Source organism: Mustela nivalis, assembly GCF_964662115.1.
Source record: "Mustela nivalis genome assembly, chromosome: 10".
NCBI classification, from domain to species: domain Eukaryota; kingdom Metazoa; phylum Chordata; class Mammalia; order Carnivora; family Mustelidae; genus Mustela; species Mustela nivalis.
Genome location: NC_139029.1, coordinates 76,089,256 through 76,105,249, shown reverse-complemented (window position 1 = coordinate 76,105,249; position 15,994 = coordinate 76,089,256). Strand labels below are relative to the sequence as shown.

Here is a 15,994-nt window from a genome sequence, read left to right as displayed (position 1 = left end):
CCAACACTTGTTGTTTCTTGTGTTTTTGATGTTTATCATTTTGACAGATGTGGGGTGATACTTCATTGTGGTTTTGATTTGTATGTTGCTTATGATAAGTGCTGCTGAGCATCTTTTCATGTGTCTTTTGGCCATCTGGATGTCTTTGGAGAAATGTCAGTTCATATGTTCTACTCATTTTTTACTTGGATTATTTGTTCTGTGGGTATTGAGTTGTATTAGTTCTTTATATATTTTGGGTACTAAAACTATACTGCATATGTCATTCGCAGGTATCCTCTCATCTTCAATAGTTGCATTTAGTTTTCTTTTTTTTTTTTAAAGATTTATTTATTTATTTATTTGACAGAAAGAGATCACAAGTAGGCAGAGAGGCAGGCAGAGAGAGAGAGGAGGAAGCAGGCTCCCTGCTGAGCAGAGAGCCTGATGCGGGGCTCGATCCCAGGACCCTGGGATCACGACCCGAGCCGAAGGCAGAGGCTTAACCCACTGAGCCACCCAGGCGCCCTGCCATTTAGTTTTCTTGATTGTTTCCTTCACCGCCAGAAACTTCATGTTGATGTCATCCCAGTAGTTCTTGTTTTTATTTCCCTTGCCTCAGGAGACCTATATAGTCAGAGACATTACTGCCTATCCTCTCATCTAGGATTTTTATGGTTTCAGGTCTCACATTTAAGTCTTTAATCCATTTTTAAGTTTACTTTTGTGCATTGTGTAAGAAGTGGTCCAGTTTCCATCTTTAGCATGTGGCTGTCCAGTTTTCTCAGCATCATTTGTTGAAGAGACTATGTTTTTCTCACTGCACATTTATTTCTCCTTGGTGGAAGATTAATTGACCATAGAATTGTGGGTCTTTTTCTGAGTTTTCTGTTCCATCCCATTGATCTATGTGTCAGTTTTTGTGCCAGTACCATACTGTTTAAATTAGTACCACTTTGCAATATAGCAAAATCTGGAATTGTGATACCTCCAATTTTTTCAAAGTTTTTTTTGTTTTTTTGTTTTTTACCTATAACCCCCAGTGCCCTCCTTAACTAAAAACTAATGATATATTGTATGGTGACTAACATAATACACACACACACACACAAGATAAAGATTTTTTTTTATTGGAGAGAGGTCAAAGAAGAGCAGGAAGAGAGGGAGAATCTCAAGTAGACTGCCCACTGACCACAAAGCGAGACGCAGGCCTCAATCTCATGACCCTGAGATCATGACCTGAACCAAAATCGAGTCGGATGCTTAACCAGCTGAGCCACCCAGTTGCCCTAGTTTTTTATTTTTCAAGATTGCTTTGGCTGTTCAAGGTCTTTTGTGGTTCACTATAAATTTTAGAATTGTTTGTTTTAGTTCTGTGAAAAATGCTATTAGTATTTTGATAGAGATTGTATGAAATATATAGATTGCTTTGGGTACTATAGACATTTTTTTTTTTTTTAAGATTTGTTTGACAGAGATCACAAGCAGGCAGAGAGGCAGGCAGAGAGAGAAGAGGAAGCAGGCTCCCCACTGAACAGAGAGCCAGATGCGGGGCTCAATCTCAGGAACCTGAGACCATGACATGAGCTGAAGGCAGAGGCCTAACCCACTGAGCCACCCAGGTGCCCCAGTACTATAGACATTTAACAATATTTGTTCTTCCAATTCATTAGCATGGAATAGTCTTTACATTTGTGTGATCTTTTTTTTTTTTTAAGATTTTATTTATTTGACAGAGAATGTATGAGCATGAGCAGGGGTGGGAGCAGAGGCAGAGGGGGAAGCAAACTCCCCACTGAGCAGGAAGTCCAATTTGGGGCTCAATCCCAGGACCCTAGGATCATGACCTGAGCCCATGTCAGATGCTTAACTGGCTGAGCCGCCCAGGCACCCCTCTTGTTTCATCTTCAATATCACAAATGTTTTATAGTTTTCCAAATACAGGTCTTTTACCTCTTTGATTAAGTTTATTCTTTGATAGTTTATAATTATTGGTATAATTGTAAATGGGATTGTTTTCTTAATTTCTTTCTGCTGTTTCATTATTAAAAATTTCTGTACATTAGTTTTTGTATCCTGTATCTTTACTGAATTCACATTTTCATTTTAGTAGTTTTTTGGTGGAGTCTTTAGGATTTTCTATATATACTATTGTGTCATCTACAGAGTAAAACTTTTACTTCTTCCTTACAAATTTGGATGCCTTTTATTTATGTTATTGAGTTGCTGTGACTAGGACTTCCAGTACTACATTGAATAAAAGTAATGAGAACACCTAAGTGCCACAGTCAGTTAGGGGTCAGACTCTTGGTTTCAGCTAAGGTGGTGATCTCAGGATCGTGGGATTGAGCCCCACATCAAGCTCTGTGCTCAGTGTGGAGTCTGCTAAAGTTTCTCTCCCTCTCCTCCTGCCACCTTGTTGCGTGTTCACTCATGCATGCTTTCTAAAATAAATCTTAAAAAAAAAAGTAACAGTGGACATCCATGTCTTATTCCTGATCTTAGGGAAAAGCTCTGTTTTTTACCACCGAGTCTGATGCTGGCTGTGGGTTTTTCACATATGGCTTCTATTATGTTGAGGTATGTTCCCTCTAGACCTGCTGTGCAGACAGTTTCCATCATGAATGAATTGTAGTTTGTCAGTTGCTCTTCCTGCATCTACTGAAATGATCATATGGTTTTTATCCTCTTATTAATTTATCACATTGATTGTTTTGCACATATTGAGTCAGCCTTGCATCCTGTAGTAAATCTCACTTGACTGTGGTGAATGATTTTTTTGTTTAAATGTACTGTTGGATTGGGTTTGCTAATATTTTGTTGAGGATTTTTGCATCTACATTCATGAGTGATACTGGCATATCTATTTATTTATTTATTTATTTAGTGGTGTCTTTATCTGGTTTTGGCCTCATAGACTGAATTTGGAAGTTTTCCTTCCTCTAGTATTTTTTGGAAGAGTTTGAAAGTGATATGTATTAATTCTTTAAATGTTTGGTAGAATTCATCTATGAGGCTGTCTGATCCTGGACTTTTGGTTTTTGGAAGTGTTTTGATTATCTGATTTAATTTAATTACTGTCCATTTGTTCAAATTTTCTATTTCTTCCTGCTTTAGTTTTGGTAACATAAATAGGTTTCTAGGAATTTATCCATTTCTTCTAAGTTGTCCATTTTGTTGGCATTTAGATTTTCTTAATATTCTGTTATGATTGTTTGTATTTCTGTGGTGTTGGTTATTTCTCCACTTTCACTAGTGATTTTGTTTACTTGGGTCCCCCACCCTTTTTTTAATGAGTTTGGCTGAAGTTACCCATTTTGTTGATCTTTTCAAAGAACCAATCATTTGTTTCATTGATCTGCTCTATTGTTTTGTTGCTGTTTTATTTATTTATTTATTTATTTATTTTTTTAAATTGTGGTTGTCACACCATTGGAGGTATAGGGGAGGAAGGCATGCTCCCTGTTTCAGCCTCCTCTCCTGGAGAGAGGGGGCTCAGGGCATCAAGCTCTGGCAGCAAAGCACGCCTCAGGCTCGCAGGACTAGGAGTGGAGATGGAGCCCAAACCACTAAACTTAGGGGAAGAGGTGCTCTGGCCAGAAAAACTAGTGGAGGAAGAGTAGGAAGAAGAGGAAGAAGAAGAGGAAGAGGAGGAGGAGGAGGAGGAGGAGGAAGAGGAGGGGCTCTGGCCAGGAGGCCCGGAGGAGGAGGCAGAAGAGGAAGAGGAGGGGCTTTCACCACACAGCTGTCTTTTTGTTGCTGTTTTAAACAGATTTTATTTGTTTATTTGACAGAGAGATCACAAGTAGGCAAAGAGGCAGGCAGAAAGAGAGCAAGGAAGCAGGCTCCCTGCAGAGCAGAGAGCCTGATGCAGGGCTCGATCCCAAGACCCTGAGATCATGACCTGAGCCGAAGGCAGAGGCTTAACACACTGAGCCACCCAGGCGCCCTCTATTTTTTTTTTTTTTTAAGTTTCTATTTTATTTCTGCTCTAATCTTCATTATTTTCTTCCTTCTACTTATTTGGGGTTACATTTGTTGTTTCTTTCTGGCTCCTTTAGGTTTAAAGTTAGGTAGCTTGAGAGTTTTCTTGCTTCTTGAGGTAGGCATGTATTTCTGTAAACTTCCCTCTTAGAACCACTTTTGCTCCATCCCAGAAATTTTGGACTATTGTGTTTTCATTTTCATTTGTTTCCATGTAATTTTTGATTTTCTCATTGACTTCTTGGTTGACCCATTCACTGTTTAGTAGCATGTTATTTAACCTCCATGTATTTGTATTCTCTCCCAGATTTTTTTCTTGTGATGGATTTCCATCCTGTTGTGGTAGGAAAGATGCACAATATGACTTTTATTTTTTATTTTGTTCTTATTGTTGTTGTTGAGACTTATTTTGCGGCCTAACAATATGATCTAGTCTTGAGAACATCCCATATGCACTTGAAAAGAATATGTATTCTGTTCTTCTAGGATGGCATATTCTGAATATGTCTGTAAAATCTATTTGGTCCAGTGTGTCAAAGTCATTCTTTCCTTATTGATTTGCTGTTTGGATGTTCTGTCCATCAATGTGAGTGAGGTATTAAAGTCCATTATTGTTATTGTATTGCTATCAATTACTTCATGTTTGTTATACCTGTTATTTATTTGGGTGCTCCCGTTTTGGGTGCATAAATATGTACAATTATTGTATCCTTTTGTTGGATTATCCCTTTTCTTGGTATATAGTGTCTGTCTTTGTCTCTTGTTACAGTCTTCATTTTAAAGCCTATTTTGTCTGATTTAAGTATTGCTACTCCAGTTTTCTTTTGACACCCATTAGCTTGATAAATATATCTCCATTCCCTTACCTTTAGTATGCAGGTGTCTTTCACTCTGAAACAAGTCTCTTATAGGCAGCAGAAAGATGGATCTTTTTTTTTTTCTTTTTTCCTTAATCTACTCTATCATCCTATACCTTTTGATTTGGAGTGTTTAGTCACTATGTTCAAAGTAATTATTGGTAAGTAATTATTGCCAATTTGTTGCTTATTTGTTGTTTCTGTAGATTTTCTCTGATCCTTGCTTTCATGGTTTATTGGCTTTCTTCAGTGATATACTTGATTTCCTTTCTTTTTATTCTTTGATATTGGTTACTGTTTTTTTTTTTTTATTTGATAACATTAGGTATCTTCTGCATATAGCAGTTGATGGTCACTTAAGTTCAAACATTCTTTACTCTTTACTCTTTTCCCCCTACAAATTTCAGTTATATGGTATCATATTTTACATCTTTTTTGTGTGTGTATGAATCCCTTGACTGATTCCCCCCCCCCAAAAGATTTTATTTATTTATTTGACAGAGAGAGACACACCAAGAGAGGGAACACAAGCAGGGGAAGTGGAAGAGGGAGAAAGAAGCAGGGTTCGTGTTAAGCAGGGAGCCCAATGTGGGGCTTGATCCTGGGATCATGACCTGAGCTGAAGGCAGACCCTTACTGACTGAGCCACCCAGTCACCAGGCTTGACAGACTTTTTTTTTTTTTTTTTTTTTAAGAGAAATGCTTATTTTTACTGCTTTTGCATTTTCCTACATTTCATGCTTTCAACCTAAGGTTTTCCCTTTCCACTCAGAGTCCCCATTAATATTTCTTATAGAGCTGGTTTAGTAGTGGTCATGAACTCCTCTTTTGAGAAGTTCTTATCTCTCCTTATATTCTGAACAACATCCTTGCTAGATAGAATATTTTTGGCTCTAGGTTTTACCCTTTCAGCATCTTGAATATATCCCACTACCCCTTCTGGCCTGAAAAGTTTCTGCTGAAAAAGCTGTAATTTTTTTTTCCTTATTGCTACTTTTTGCCATTTTAATTACTACGTGTCTGATGTGGAATTCCTTGGGTTGAATTTAGTAGGGTATGGGGGAGATTTCTGTGTCTCCTGGATGTGTAGGGAATTTTTCAGCTATTATTTAAATAAATTTTCTGCCACCCTTTCTCTCTTCTGCAATCCCTATAATGCATTATTACACTAATGGAGTCATTGAATTCTCTAAGCCTATTCTCAATCTGCACAATTTTCTTTCCTTGCTTTTGTTCAGCGTGGTTACTTTCTATTACTGTTTTCAAGTCGTTATTTTTATTTCCTCTGCTTTATCTAGCCTGCTATGTGTTGCATCAAGTGTATTTTAAATTTCATTTATTGTGTTGTTCATCTCTCATTAGTTCCTTTATATCTGTGTTAAGGGTCTCACTGATGTCTTCCATTCTTGTCTAAGGTCTAATGTGTATCTTTATGATCATACTTTATCAGGCCTATCACTTATATTTTGCTTTGATCTCATGCTGTGGTTTGTTCCTGTTTTTTCATTTAAGAGCTATTCCTCTGTCTCCTTGTTTTGTCTGACTTCCTATGTCTGTTTCTTTGTGTTAGGAAAGTCAGCTACTTCTCTTGCTCTTAACTATAATTGCCTCATATAGAAGAGGTCTTTTGGTGCAGTGTTGTTCTCCGGGGCCTGGTGCTTCAGGGAATGTCTCCTATGGGTGTTGTGTGTGCTCTACTGTTGTCTTGCCCTCTTTTTTTTTCCTTCAGTCCAGTTGTCTGCAGAGGCTGTGTTTGCCTATTGTGGGCAGCATTTAGCAAGGTGTGTGGTGGTCTGCTAGTGAAATGATCTGCTCCCAGATCGGAATTTCTGCACAATGTGCCAGTCAGATGTGGTGTTGGCAAGGTTTCCACTAGTCTTTTCGGAGAGGGGGCCTACAGTAACTGGACTAAGGTGACGGTGACTGGGAAGAGTGGATTCACAGAAGTGTAGGGGTGGGGCTTTGTGTAAGCCAAGTTAGGTGATAAATGTTGGTGCTGCAATCATTCCTACAGGCATCTACTATTTATGTGGGGGGCAGTGGGGGATGGAGGGATATCGAACCTGTCAGCTCCTTTGTTTCTGGATGGGTCTTCCTGTGATCCCTCTCTCCAGGCCATGTCCTGAGATGAACAAATCCTTCTTCCCATCTACCCCTGGTGTTTTTCGAACTTCTGGTTCTGTGCTACATCTGTTCAGATTCTTTAGGCACGGGAACTCTGCTTCCTAATACCCTCCAGGCTCTCCTGGAATTGAGGCCACTGATTTAAAAATTCCAGCCTTTTAAGTCCCACTGGGTTGTAGGAACTCAAGAAATTGGCCTCCTCTCACTTTCAAAGGCAAGTATTATGGGGATTCATCCTCCCCATTTATGGGCTCCCCAGTGTGAAAGTTGGTTTTCTGTCCTTTGTGCTACAGGCTCCCTTCCCACTGGGGATGGCCCTAGTCCACTTTGCTCCCAGACCACATCGTGGCCCTTTCTACCTTCTTCTATGTGGCCTCTTGCCTACCATTTATTTAGTTGTGGGGTTTATCTTGCCAGGCTTCAGGTCATCTTTTGGGTTTATACTGATGTGTTACCCACTTGTATCCATGGGGCAAGAAGAGCTTAACATCCTCCTACTTGGCCATCTTCCCAGCTGAACCTCTGCTGTACTGATCTTTATGCCTATCAGTATCAAACTGTATTGATTACTATAGCTTTGTAGTAAGTTTTGAGATCAGGAAGTGTTTTTCAGAACTGTCTTGGATATTTTGGAAATCCTTTGTATTTCCCTAGAAATTTTAGGATCAGCTTGAAATATTTCAAAAAAGCCTACTGGAATTTTGAGAGGGATTGTAGTGATCTATTAGCAATGTGGGGAGGACTATCATCTTAACAATCGAAACTTCTAATTCATAAACATGGAATATCTCTACACCTTCTTTAATGTTTCTGTTTCATAATATTCATTATACAACTTTTATTTATTTTTTTAACACTATTCCTTTTCTTTTTAAGATCTTATGTATTTGACAGAGATCACAAGTCAGCAGAGAGGCAGGCAGAGAGAGAGGAGGAAGCAGGCTCCCCACTGAGCAGAGAGCCTGATGCAGGGCGCAATCCCAAGACCCTGAGACTATGACCTGAACCGAAGGCAGAGGCCTTAACCCCCTGAGCCACCGAGGTACCCCTCATTATACAACTTTTTAAAAAAAGATGTTTATTTTTATTTATTTGAGAGAGAGTATGAGCAGAGGAGTAGCAGAGAGACAGAGAGGGAGAAACAGACTTTCTGCTGAGCAGGGAGCCTGAAATGGGGCCTGATCCCAGAACCCTGGGATCACGATCCAAGCTGAAGGCAGACGCTTAACCAACTGAGCCACCCAGGCGCCTCTCTTTTTGAAGTTTTACGCTTTTATTTATTTTTAAGGATTTTTTATTTTAGAGTGAGCACACAAGCAGAAGGCAGAAGGAGAGGGAAAGAGATATTCAAGCAGACTGCACGCTGAGTGCTGAGCCCAACATGGGGCTTGATCTCTCAACCCTGAGACCATGACCTGAGCAGAAACTGAGTCAGACACTTACCCGGACTAAGCCACCCAGATGCCCCCCCCCCCCCAACCTTAAAATATTTGAGAGAGAGCAGGAGCCAGAGGGACAGATGAAGAGGGACAGCAAATCTCAAGCAGATGCCGTACTCCGTGTGAGCTGACCCATGGCTCATATCTCAAGACACGGAGATCAGAATGTGAGCTGAAATCAAGATTTAGATGCTTAATTGACTCTGCCACCCAGGAGCCCCACAAATCTTATACTTCTTTTGTTAAATTTACTAAATACTAAATCCTTTCTGGTGCTATTTTGAGTGGAATTTTCTTGCTTTTTGAATTTTTCATTGCTAATATACAAAAACAACTGATTTCTGTCTATTGTAGTCTGTGACTTACTGAACTTGTAGATTCTCATCTATTAAGCTCCCCATTCCAGAAGGCTGCTTTCTGGACCCTTTCCATGGTTAGACTTCTAGCAGCTATCACTTCCTCAAGTGTCCAGGAGTGTAGATCTGATTCTTATTTTGTTTCTTGGCCCTCCAGTAAAGCTTCCCAAATTGTCTGAGTCCCCCTTCCCCTTACCTTAACTGCTCTGGAGGCCTTGTAGCTTGCATGATGACAGACATTTTGAAATAGCTGTGTAAACTCTGAAAACAAACTACAGTTCCCTTTTTTTTCAAGTCCAGAAAATTGTGGAATATTCCTGTTTTAGACTTGTAAGATTAACCACATTGTTCAGGACTATTTTATAGCAGTTTCTTTAAAAGAATAATGATTAGACTTTCAAAGGGCTTCATCTTACATTGCATTTATTGAACCTTTTACTGTTTAGAATCTACAGTTTAGATTGTGATGTCAAAATAGGAATGTTCTCAAATGTTTCGCCAACCAATATAATGGCTGGAATCATCCAGGAAAAAAATAAGGCCAATATTTATTGAAGTTTCAACTTACGACTTCATTTTTCATTTTTCAATTAAATAGAAATACTATGTCTTACAGCTAGGGATGCAAGGATTTGGTTATCCTTGTTGGAAAAGTGGTTCTCCTCTATCTAGGGGAAGCCACTGTACAGTTAGGGACTGGGATCCAGGCGGCTGAAATCTAAGGAGGTAAAGGTCTTTCTTGGAACAAAGCTAGTTATCCGTTACCACCAGAACATTACTATGGCTAGAATTCCAGAAATGATGAATAGAAGCTCATCTTCTATTTGGTCTTCATGGATTATACCTGTGAAGCGAAAAAGACAGTTTAAATAAAACATCTAAAATATTTTACTAGCTTTTGGGAACACTGTTGTTGTCTTCCCAGTACACACTGCATTTTTTCCTCATTATGTAGCAATAGTGGTTTATATGGAATAGACCCAACTCACATTCAGCTTGAGGGAAGGCTATGATGGGTCTAGGTCAGTAAGAAAATCCTCTCCTTGGGGCACCTGGGTGGCTCAATGGGTTAAAGCCTCTGCCTTCAGGTCGGGTCACGATCCCAGGGTCCTGAGATCAAGCCCCGGGTCAGGCTCTCTGCTCAGCAGGGAGCCTGCTTCCTTTCCTCTCTCTCTGCCTGCCTCTCTACCTACATGTGATATCTGTCAAAAAATAAAATCTAGGAGCGCCTGGGTGGCTCAGTGGTTAAGCCAGGGTCCTGGGATCGAGCCCTGCATAAGGCTCTCTGCTCAGCAGGGAGCCTGCTTCCTCCTCTCTCTCTCTCTGCTTGCCTCTCTGCCTGCTTGTGATCTCTCTCTGTCAAATAAATAAATAAGGGGCGCCTCGGTGGCTCAGTGGATTAAGCCTCTGCCTTGGGCTCAGGTCATGATCTCAGGGTCCTGGGATCGAGTCCCGCATCGGGCTCTCTGCTCAGCAGGGGGCCTGCTTCCTCCTCTCTCTCTCTCTGCCTGCCTCTCCGTCTGCTTGTGATCTCTCTCTGTCAAATAAATAAATAAAATCTTAAAAAAAAAATAAATAAATACATAAATAAATAAAATCTTTAAAAAAAAAAAAAAGAAAGAAAATCCTCCTCTCTCCCCCCTCCCTAGTCAGGATGATTGGGTTAGTTTATAGCAATCCCATGGGCACATGCACTGGTTCAGGGGTGCCCTCAATTAATGTGAAGTTCAAGACTCTTACCAAGATACTGGAATATACGACAAACGAAGCTGGGAACTCCTGAACAATTATGTCACTTGGCCACCAATGATTATCTCTAGTATTCATGCCATTATGCAGTCCTTTCACCCTGAATGTGGGATGGACCTAGTGATTAATTTCTAACTTGTCATGAAAAAAGTGATGGGATGTCACTTCTGAGATTGGTTACAAAAAGGTGTGGCTTCCATCTTGCTCACTATGAGGGTAAGGCACATGACAAGTATGGGGTACACTATGTAGAGGTCCCTGGATGACAGCCAGTGAGACACTGAGGCCCTGAGGGCACCAGCCTGTGAGCAGGGAAGTCCTGCCAACAATGAAAAGAGTGACCTTAGAAGGGGATCTTCCTCTAGTTGGGCCTTCAGACGACATTGTAGCCTTATCAGATAGCTTCACTGAAGACTCATGAGACTGTGAGCCCGAAGCCCAGAGCTAAACTGCGTCCTGACTCATAGAAAATGTGAGATTTTTTTAAAAAAAGTCTTTGGAGTAAACTGTTAAGCAGCAAAAGATGACTATCATTCAATCATAAGAAAAGCTGGATTTTTAAAATTTGCAACTAAAAACGTTAACAAACTTTTCAGTATTAAATTACTAGTAGCAAGTATTTTAGACATTAGTCTTTATATACAAGTGGACTTATGATTTATAAAAATCATGTAGAGAGAAAAAAAACTGATCTACCTACTCTCAGCTATCTCTTTTTCTCATAGGGAAAATTATGTACGAGGGCTCAATTATTAAGAATCCCTTATAATATTGACGAAGGTTTAGCAAAGGCTTACCTTTGATGATTTACATTGTTTATTTGTGGTAAGTAAAAAGTGATCACAGAGGAAATGTTAAGTCCACTTAAAACATCTACTGGTGTGAAAGTACTTTTGAGGACTTTCAACATCAGTTTACATACAAGTTTTTAAATATGTTAATTAAAATGATTCTTACTTGGTACTATTAAACAGATCTGGAAGGACCTCTGGTTAAGGCTTTTTTTTTTTTTTTTTTTTAGATCAATTTTCTGTATCTAAAGCTCAATAAAACAAACTCCAACTCCACTATATTCTTAGAAGGGCCTCTAAATTGATGGCTACACAGGCCAGTCTAAGCCCATTCCCTAAGTAAAAGCTTTTGTTTTACAAAGTTCTTGGGCAAACAGGGTCATATGAAAAAGTCAGTGAGTATAAATAGAGAGGCAAGGACAGTGCTGACTCCTAACATTCAATTTTTGAGCATGTTCAATAAAGGGATGCTATTCTTTTTTCCCTACCAAAATTCTTCTCATATATTTAAAAATGTGCTTGAAGAGTGTTTTGGTTCTGTTTTTACAAAACATGAAATGATATATATCAAATGTGTTTCTGTAAAGTAGACAGGATTGGAGGCAGAGTAAGAGGTGGGTTCTCCTTTTCTAAATTACCTATGCACTTCTGTATTGTTCAATTTTTATAACAAGTTTGTATAACTTGAAATTGAAAGTTTAAAAAAAGAAAATGTTCCTGGGAGGGTTTCACTTGTAGTTTCAGCTGAATGTCTTCAATCATAACATTACATCAGTAACTATCTGAGCACCTGAGAGCGCAAAGTGAGAAGTGGAGGAAAGGGAGAGAGAGGTATGCCGAAGGCAGCCTGAGGAAGGGGACACTCTGGTAGTTGTGGAAGAGGCAAGAAGCTGGGAGATGAGGGGAGGGCTGTGTGGAACAGCGTTAGGATTCAACAGTGGGAATTAGACATTCACCTAGTTATCTGCTCAGGAGATGACTGAAGTAGTGAATGGGTTGGGGATGGTTTCCTCAAAGAGGGAATTGGGTGAGGACGTTCTCAGTGGATGGCTGCAGTAGTGAGGTTTCTTCCCTGGAAAGAGCAATTTACTTCAACCAGTAAGATGGCACATGAAGCATGGTCTAGGTTCGAGTGTGAAGCTGGCAGAAGAGAGGGGCAGAGAGTAACAAGAGAGGACACACAGTGATAGGGCAACTGAGGACTAAGGGATAGTAAGTTCTTCTTTAGCAAACTGAGGACATCTTGAGATCTATACTTGGTTTTAAAAATTCTGAATATGAAAAAAGATTCCAAACAGGCAACAAATGAAAAAACAAAACACAATCCAACTCACCACTCCGTGGTTAACAGCTGGTTTTAAATATGTTGGTTAAGTTTTCAAGGTCTTCATTCTTTAAATGTAATTCTTCAAGCAAAGTCTCTATAAACTGTGTAAACACGACATTCTCCTGAGAATGCTTCTGAATGCCAAGAATTGGGGTCAGTCTGAAAAGACCAAAAATATTAAATGCATATCCATGAAATAAGGAGGACTAAGAGGCTCCTGTGTTTTACACAGCAGAGGGGATTTTTTGTCACAGATATAGCAAAATTCCCAGAGACAGAAGGGTTCAGTAATAAAGGCAGAGGAGAAATCTCAGGAAAAGAATGAAAGATCAAACATATTCTTAAGTTGGAAAGGAACCTAAAAGCCCGAATCTATAACATGTTCTTCATTATGTCAGGAAAAGCTACCAAGTTCTCAGAAATGAAAATGAAGTCTTTCTACTTCAGAAAAAGAAGCTGTGGAAAGAAGCTTAGCGGTGAGAACTACTTTAAAACCAGAGAGAATGTTTATATCACCTGAATTAAAAGAAATAATGATAAGGTTTCATCTAAAAGGTAATCCTGTTTAACATTTTTATTTCTAAAACACTAAATAGGTGAATTACATCTTATAAGGCACTTAATACAAACTTTTAAAGAACACTCAGCTTCTTTCCCAAGTCACTTCCAGTAAATACCCTCATAATTGATTGCATATAATATTCTCAAAAGTAATTTTCAATGAAATGACATTATTCACTTTTTAAAAGTCATGCTTACTAATCAAAGATTAAGACCATTACTTTCCATAGACTGTATATATAACTACATATAATAAGTAGTATAGGTTATGTATAATCTCCAGAGAGCATGCTTCACAGAGCCTTTGCAGGTTATATTTCTGGAAAGCTTTTGGGGAGAAAATTCTTTTGTCCTCAAATAATACTTACCACGAAGGTCCTCCAGGCACTTTCTTAACACTGGTCACTGCCACCAGGCACATCAAATATAAATAAAATAAACCTCTGACTCAAGGAATCAGAGTAGAGCAACTTGACGGTATTAAGTGTGGAAGAGGAGATGTTACTTTTTCAGAAATTGCTTTCTTGCTGAGCCATCTTATATAGAAAGCAGAAGTAAAAGGAAATATTTGTCACATTGTCCAAAGATAGCTGGGACTTGGAGGAGGTGGTAAGTTCTCTATCCCTCAAGGTATCTTAGCAAGAACTGGAGACTAGGTGACTCCAACACCCAGTGAAATCCAGAGTTCTACACGGGAAATCCACTGTAGTGTATTGCTTCCCCACCTCTCTTCTATTTCTTTACAGTTGGAGAATGCAATACCAGGTTTTGACATTTTAATGGGCTTTATCTGCAGGTATTCTCCAAAGGTCATTAGGCAACAGGATAACACAAGCTTTCCAATGCCAAGCCCAATCTGGGCACTTGGGCAAACTTAGGCATTTGTGGCCAGCTTTTCCTGAGGCATCTTCCTATAGTGAAGGTGGAACCCAGAAGTCAACTCTGGCATTTCTCACACAAATATAGTTGCTCTTTCCCCGCAATAAGACCAAAGTTACTGAGGACTGGATAACTAAAGCTAAAATAAAACCAAGAAGTCAGTGGCACATCCAAAACAATTTCTGACTTTTTTTTTTTTTTTAAGATTTTATTTATTTACTTGACAGAAATCACAAGTAGGCAGAGGGGCAAGCAGAGAGAGAGGGAAGCAGGCTCCCCGCCGAGCAGAGAGCCCAACCTGGGGCTCGATCCCAGGACCTTGGGACCATGACTCGAGCTGAAGGCAGAGGCTTTAACCCACTGAGCCACACAGGCACCTGCTGATTTTCAAAGAGACTAGTATTTGGTTCTTTTATGAAAACAAAGTCTCAGTTACCTCTCAAAGTGCCATTAGTAGGTTTTAAAATTTAACCCTCAAGGGGTGCCTGGGTGGCTCAGTGGGTTAAAGCCTCTGCCTTCGGCTCAGGTCTTGATCTCAGGGTCTTGAGATCGAGCCCCGTATCGGGCTCTCTGCTCAGCAGGGAGCCTGCTTCCTCCTCTCTCTCTGCCTACTTGTGATCTGTCTCTGCCAAAGAAATAAATAAAATCTTAAAAAAAAAAAATTTAACCCTCAAATTATAAGTAAATAGTTATAACTAGATTTCTCAACCTATGTGCCCATATGAGAATAGAAAATGAGAGGATTACGAAACAGCTTTTAAGAATCATTCTATCAAGTGCCAGGGTTATAAAGTATTTTAAGAACAGTGATACTTCTCTAGCAAACTTATAAGGTTAAAATTTTTCTATTATAGCTTCATTATGTGTTCATAGACACCTAAAGTTTTGTTTATAAAGAAGAAGGAGGCAACACATTGACTTAGAAAGACCCTCAGCTCACCTCCTCCACAACACAGTGAATCTACACCTACATGTTGAGCAATTCCCCCTGTAGAACTGAGGACTGACTGAACAGGAATCAAGGGACCATGCAGAGAAAGGTTGGAGAGACGGAGACATAGTTAACAGGAATCTACCCCCCCCCCCAATCTTGCCAAGTGCAGTGGGGAAGATAATAAGTACCAAGGGACCAGAAGTACAGCTCAGCCCTTGTGGCACAGAAGAAAAAGATGCACTTTAAAGGGCACCTAAAATATAAAGGAACCAGCTACAGGGCATCTGAAAAATGGCAGGGAGCTGCTCAAACACTCTCCCTGGGTCCCAGGTACTGGCCAGCATCACTGTTTTTATTTTCTGTCTACCCTGACAGCAGACAGGAGCAGGGTACAGGTATCCAAGCTGGCTGCTGCTTCAGTGAGCCTCAGTGCCTTAGACCACACTAGCCCCAGCTGCCTTGCTGCACAGGAAAAAAGGCTGTAGATTAAAAGAACAACTGGAGATAATGGAATGAGCCCTAGGGTATCTTCCAAAAGGCCAGGGAGCTGCTTGCACACACTAGTATCTAAGATGCTGGTGAGGGCCATGGTTCCCCTCCTCCCCTTCATAGAAGATAAAAGCAGGGTCTGGGTACCCTAGCCACCTCCCTGGTAAGCCAAGCCCCCTACTCCACCAAAACCAGCTGCCCCTACAGGTGGCCCTCCAACCCATACCTGCTAGAGCTCAAGCGGTCTTCCTAAGGTAGCCCCAGTGCAGTACACAATGAACCACCCCTAGACAGCACCCATTATAGCTCCACCTGTCTTGCCAAGTAACAGGCCTAATCATCGTGTGGCATCCTAGGCCGGTACCTGTTTCACTTCAGCTCTAGATGACTCACCAGTTCACCAACTGTACCGAGTGGCCCAGGGCCTCCCAACCCAAACCTGCTTCAGCAGCAACTGACCTGCCAGGGTGCCCCAAGTGCGGAGAGCCCTGAGCCCTCCTGGATGGCATCTGTCTTAGCTCCAGC

At 40.3% G+C, this 15,994-nt stretch overlaps 1 protein-coding gene across 6 annotated transcripts in view; it reads right to left on the bottom strand.

Annotated features, from left to right (window-relative positions):
* Nucleotides 1-15,994, bottom strand: part of RPAP2 (RNA polymerase II associated protein 2) — a 108,808-nt gene that overhangs the window by 11,080 nt on the left and 81,734 nt on the right. For 2 of the 6 annotated variants that reach the window (XR_014300051.1, XM_082688681.1), the window contains exons 12-13: nt 12,614-12,765; nt 9,146-9,583 (exon numbers count right to left, since the gene is read on the bottom strand). Coding sequence is in view for 4 of the 6 variants with exons in the window: in XM_082688681.1 (XP_082544807.1) it covers nt 12,624-12,765 (142 nt within the window). In the remaining 2 variants the exon portion in view is untranslated. Of the gene's footprint in view, nt 1-9,145; nt 9,584-10,372; nt 12,420-12,613; nt 12,766-15,994 lie in introns of those variants that run through there. The other 4 variants (XR_014300052.1, XM_082688683.1, XM_082688682.1 and 1 more) reach the window with 3 other exon arrangements.